This window comes from Trichosurus vulpecula, chromosome 4 (assembly GCF_011100635.1).
Source record: "Trichosurus vulpecula isolate mTriVul1 chromosome 4, mTriVul1.pri, whole genome shotgun sequence".
NCBI classification, from domain to species: Eukaryota; Metazoa; Chordata; class Mammalia; order Diprotodontia; family Phalangeridae; genus Trichosurus; species Trichosurus vulpecula.
In genome coordinates this window covers 268,571,664-268,577,663 of record NC_050576.1, presented here as the reverse complement: position 1 = coordinate 268,577,663, position 6,000 = coordinate 268,571,664, and the positions used below count along the sequence as shown (strand labels likewise).

At 40.7% G+C, this 6,000-nt stretch overlaps 1 protein-coding gene across 7 annotated transcripts in view; it reads right to left on the bottom strand.

Moving 5' to 3' along the window:
• Positions 1 to 4,111: 4,111 nt before the first annotated feature.
• The window catches only part of TFDP2 (transcription factor Dp-2), a 172,788-nt gene continuing 170,899 nt past the window's right edge, over positions 4,112 to 6,000 (bottom strand). For all 7 annotated transcript variants that reach the window (XM_036754485.1, XM_036754484.1, XM_036754486.1 and 4 more), the window contains 2 exons: positions 4,571 to 4,676; positions 4,112 to 4,319 (listed from right to left, as the gene is read on the bottom strand). In XM_036754485.1, the coding sequence (XP_036610380.1) occupies positions 4,136 to 4,319; positions 4,571 to 4,676 (290 nt within the window). In that variant the 3' untranslated portion in view covers positions 4,112 to 4,135. The remainder of the gene's footprint in view (positions 4,320 to 4,570; positions 4,677 to 6,000) is intronic.

Genomic DNA, 6,000 nt, shown 5'->3' with positions numbered 1-6,000 from the left:
GATTACGTCTACACTGGCAAAGTTGTTCCTTCATAAGAAAAACTTAAATGAGTCGTCTGTGAACACCGAGCTTATGACAAGCTATAGGAACAGACAGTGCACAACAGCATTTCCCCAGTGCCAACTGAGGTAGAGTCACTTGGTTTATTTCCTAGTAGGGTAAGCAAACCTCTTGTGACCAAAAAGTAAAAGGAAGCAGTGAACATGGGCATTAATTACTTACAGAATCGCCTAGGGAAAACATGCCTTCAAGAGCAGGGAAGAGGGAGGCCCATTTCTAACAGCACAGAGTGGGGCAAGGGCCTACGCTCAAGCTTTGTCTCTGCTACTGCCATGACCGCTTCTCTGAGCCAGCTTCTTCATGTAGCAAACAAAGCAACTGGGTAAGACCTTTAAGGCCCCTTCTGGCTCTATCTTATGACCTCAGAACAGTGTGCTAGAATTACCATTCCTAACTCCCACATGGCCTACCCAACCATGAAGACAAGGCCATTCACTCTGACGATTTCCGAAGCTGCTTGTGGTCACCAGGACACAAAAGGACTTTAAAGGGAGAGAGAGGGGAAAACAAGTAGAGGTAAATCTGGCCTCAGTGGCTGTGAGGGCCTATTTCAGGTCAATTTTTTTTTTTTGGAGGGCAGGGGTGGGGGGAGGTGGTGGTGAAAATTTGTGTTTTCTTTAGCAGTTCTATTTTGTGCAAATAGGTCTGCAGTTTTTTAAAGTCTCCTTCACAACAATTCAGGTAAGTGCACTGCAGGACCAGGAACTCTCTTGTCAGATCGAGAGCAGAGTACTCACAGAGGAAAAAGCCCTCGGTTGTGCTGTGCCTGAGAGGGCCACCTCAATGATCAATACGTAAAGTGACAAACTACAGGGAAGAGCACCTTTGGAGCCAAGGTACCTGGATACTGGGCATCTTCTGAAAGTGGCCTAGAGCTTCCCTTCACACAAAGAAGCCTAAATAGGAAGATGATCTCGCTTCCATATTGCTCTTCTTCCCCTAATCAGCTATGCTTAAGGGAGTTGGGAAAGAACAGTATTCTAACAAATAGCTCAACCTAGCCTCTTCCCAGACTGGCAACATGATTTAATAGAGAGACCCACATTCCAGTTCCAGCTGTGTGATCTTAGGGAAGCTCCTCCATCTCTGCCTCAGTTTTCTCATCAAGAAACACGAGAAGTTTGGTCGTGGCCTCTAAGGTCCCTTCCAATTCAAAAAGTCAAGAAAGTCTATGAATTTTTTGGGAGCCAGAGTTTGCTAGATCTCAAAGCTACCAGTTTCACATGGTGTTAAAAGGTGGGTGAAAGAATTATTGCTTCCATAAACACATGGATATTTGATATTTGACCTAGTTCCTTACTTTTCAAAGCCCTGATAATTGTGTAACAGGAATAGATGGTGGGGAGCTTTTAAGCACTGTTGAGGCAAACTGTGAACACGAGCTGCTTTTAAGCCCCTTCGGTGACAACTAAAGCAACCTTGTTCAAGCCGGGCCCGCTCTGCTCTGTATGCAGAGATGGAATGGATGAGGCAGCAGGTTCAATGGAGGTAATAGGAAACAAGAAAAAAGTCTGAAAATGGATGATCGTTAAAAGTCCTGTTTAGGTTCTGACAGTACCACTCTTCCCTCTTTTCTTCAGCGGTGCAGTGGGGTTGGGGTCTGTTTTCATGCAGTCTCAATATCTAGACACTGCTGTTTGAAGTAAGTGAAAGAGCTTATTCCATAACTCATAGTCAAACAGCTGTTTTCTCTCCCTGGGTTCCACTCCCCTATTCCCCCACTCCAAATTTCTTAGTCACAGAAACACGTAGTGCAGACACATCACATATTTGGTGTGGGGCTTGATGAAGCCTGTTAGCTTTATGGCCACTTCCTGTTATGCCTGACTGGTAAGTGTCTTCCCAAATCCATGCTAAGTTGAATTCTCTACTCAAGACACTAGAACTAACACATCATCATGTTACATCTTCTGACCCCTAAACTACCTAAAGCTTACAGTAATTACATGATCTTGACAGAGTATTCTCTCAAGTGGACCTCAGCTGATATCCTCTGTCCTTGTTTGTGGGGTTTCTGAGCCTTGATAAAGACTCGAGGCCATCTTAGGTATGCACTGCACTACAAAACATCCTTTCTTTTTCCAGACCCCTTATAACTTAAAAAAGGATTATCATCAAATATCCAATTCATCGCTAATGAGGTCAGCAATTGAGCTGGGCTACTGGAGTAAGTTATAAGGCCCCAGTCAAGGAAACACTCTGAAGCATTCATTCCTCTGCCTCCCACAAAATTAACATTTAAAAATTATTTCTCCCTTCATTGTTTGGCTTCTTCAAAATCGAGGTGCTATTGAATTTATAGCCTTCAAATCAATCTTCATGTTAGCACTTTATATTTTATTTGGAATAGTATAGGGTCTACTTCATTTTTAATATTTTGGATAGCCACATGGCATAAGGCAGTGTAGAGGCCTTGGTATTTCTCCAACTTAAAATGGTATCACATTGTGTCTATTAAATATCAGAATAAGAATTTTGTGGGTCATTTGATATGAGTTCTCCAAACTGCCAAAATACCAGTAAATTTGCTTTTCTAATGAACACACATTTTAAAATGGATATAGAAGTTACCACTCGGAGATTTTAAAGGGTTTACATTTTACTGTTTCCTGGACTTCAGATCTGACTTGAATGAGAGTAGAAAGTGGGCAGGGCAAAGGGGCTCTTCGGGACAAGGGTGGGATTTTGCCTTGATTCTGAGTCTCCTCCCTTTTCCCTATTCCCAGCTTTAATACCACAATGAGGAATCATTTACACTTGTGATTTAAGGATTCCCTCCCCATGCACTCTTCCTTTTAAACAGAAACAGAATTCAATAACGTAGTATTCCTAACAGCATCTTTGGCTATGAAACACTGTACCTACTATCGGTCCAATAGTTTGGAAGCACTTAACATATGATGACGTTTCCATGAAACCAAAATATGGGCCAGTTCATGAGAGATGCAACTTACTCATTAAAAGGATCAATGTGATTAAGAGGTCAATGGGATTAATGAAATTACTAAGTAATAAAAGTGCAGGAGGGCTTACCAATGAGTATCTTTAAGATATTTTCTTTTATGACAAAATTGAAGTCACCTGCTTCAGTTTCACAAACTGTACACATGTTGACATGACAATACTATCAAATGAAGTATAAGCAAGCACTTCACCATTTTGAGTTGATTGTTTTTCTATTGTTCTTGTTTTAAATTAAAAAAAAAAACTGGCTGAATTGCACTGGCTAATGGTTGGATTAAAGCTATTTCTACACTTTCCTTCCCTGTCAAATACCAATGTTGTAGGCACTGGCAAAAGGCAGTGCTGGCAAATATATACATGGAAATGCTATTAGAGATTCTTCTGCCTTCCATAAATAGCCCTAATAAATTCTTTTGTTTGCATTGGTTCTCTTAATTCCCATTTTTGAACATGACAAATTATATCTGAAGTGTCACTGACATAAAAGTATTGAGCTGGTCTTCCTACCTCCTTGACAAATGTCTAAAGTGGCTGGTAGGTGACACACATCATTAAACAGGCTTTCTGCTACTTCAAGAAATGTCAGCACTACCTTAAGACTTTGATTCTAGAGTCAAGTGAACAAACATTCTAGGTACCTCACCATGTGAAGCATAACTGTAAAGGTTCATCTTGGCATTTCACAACAGCACAGCCAAGAGAGAGGAGCACGAGAAGTATTTTTAGCTAAGGAATCTTCCTTGTCACATTCTCAGTTCTGAGCAGGATGATACGGGTGTGGGAGAAGACAACGGTCCCACATGTCAGAAGGTAGCTGGACCTCATTCACTCTGCCAGGTCTTCAGGGATTTCTTTACCTCAGTCATAGAAGAAAATACACTTTGTTTGCGCTGTGTCCTAGTGCTTTGTATGGCCAGAGTCTTCATTCATACTATGTTAACTTTCATCTTAATCATCTTAACTTTGATGTCTTTAGTTGTGTTTCATTTATTGTCACTGAATACACAGTGCAAACAAAGGCAAGAGCTGAAGCAATCACATCGAGAATAAGAGCTCACACTAAAAACACACACGAGCAGCATTTTGTAAAATGTAGCTTTTCTACTGTCTTTATTCTGGGGATGAGGGATCCTCATCATCTTCATCTTCATCCTCATCGTTGAAAGAGCAGGGGGTCTCGCCTCGGGACTCTGAATAGTGGGAGGTGGCGCTGCTGGACTGCTGACTGCTGGGGGCAAGGAAATGCCCAGTTGCTAAGGCCACTTCAGCATCCAAACAAAACCCTTGGTTTATACTATTAAATAATTAAAAAAATACACATCCATTAATTTCCAGGTAGAATATTTAAGTTTTGATAAATATACAAAAGAATAAATGTGAATTCGGATCAAGCAAGACCACAGACAGATCTAATAGTGAGATTCTCAATATACACTCTTCTAAAGTTATCATATAGACCTGTTGTGCTCTCTCCACAGAAGATTCAGCTCTTTCTGTTCTGTGCATATACCTTAGAGTTTATACATGAATATTCTGCAAGCTTACCTTGACTGTGATAAAGTGGTACCACTGGTCATATCTAAATTTGGAACTGGTTGGGTTGAATTCAGAAGTAGCCCCTGATTCAACCATGAAGGTCCTGTAGACATATCTAAAAAAAAACCACAAAGACAGGAAGTACGTATGGTGCAAATTTCATGGCTGATACTGTTACAGTCCTAAGAATGGTTGGAAAAGGAAGTGGATAAAGCTGATCTTAACTGCAGCTAAGAGGTTCCCTTAAATCTACCTGTCATTTCTCTGAGAAAGGCCCTCTAATTTTCTTTAGCACTTTTAAAAAATCTATAGGAGATGATTACTGGGGAAAAAAGAAAATATCTCCCATTCACTTATTCCTTTCACAGTAGAAGGAAAAAAATGCAACACTTGAGATAGGGTAGGAAAAAATACAAATTAAAACTCTAAATGTGAGGAAGCTGAGAAAGACTTCAAAAAGTTTCCTTGTAGCCAAACTTCCAGCAGAATTGCCTCGTTGCTTCCAAATCAGTCTGGGCTGCTGCCCTTGAAGTTATTACAAGTCCTACTGAATAACTGTTAGCCAATTCTATGACCACTGATGCGTTAGTAAGAAATACCTTATTCTCAGAGAACGCAAGTTTGATAACCAATAAAATATAATCAAGTTTCCATATTTGGTCCATTCCTATTTTTTTTCTCCCCGCAAAGACCTGAAAGAACTATGGTATCAATAGGCAAAGTCAGGAGTTGGTGAAGAGAAAAAAGTAAATGACAGTTATAAAACTTAAAGTAATAGAAGACAACCAAAATACTCTGAAGTTAAAAAAAAATTGGAGAGGCAGTGTGAGACAGTGGGGAGAAAGCCAGCCTTAGAGCAAATAAGACTAGAGTTCCAACTTCCCCTTTGTATTGGCAATCAAAATGGGTTTGAGTGACATGTTTGTGACATCAGAGGCTTTTAGACCACGTGGGTTTAAGTTGCATTTTCGTTACAATTTTAGGTCATGTGGGTGAGTCCCATGTGTGACTCACCTTTGACCCTGAAAGATATAAAACCAGAGTTTGGCTTTCTTTTTTCAGAGCTCTGAGCTGCAGCAGGAGCGATGCATGACTCTGAGACAGCCGCTGTCGAGCTCCCCGGCTGAACTCAGATGTCGGTAACTACAAATTGTATTTGGTCTGTTTGTAATTTGTTCTCTGAAGTTCAGGGTGCTGGCTTTTTCCCCTTAACTAAGTAAATGATATTTGTATGCTGGATTAAAGTAAGATTGTCACCCCTTAACGTTGCTTTCCTTAGTAAAGCAGATCAAAAAGACCTGGGCTTGCAACATTCTGTGAGCTGGTGGTTGTTGCTTTTACACCCCCACAGCAGCTGCTAGCCAGATTGTTGAAACACCCTTATAAAATGTAATGGGCACAAGACCACTCAGTGCCCTGGGCAACTCTAAGACAGTCAG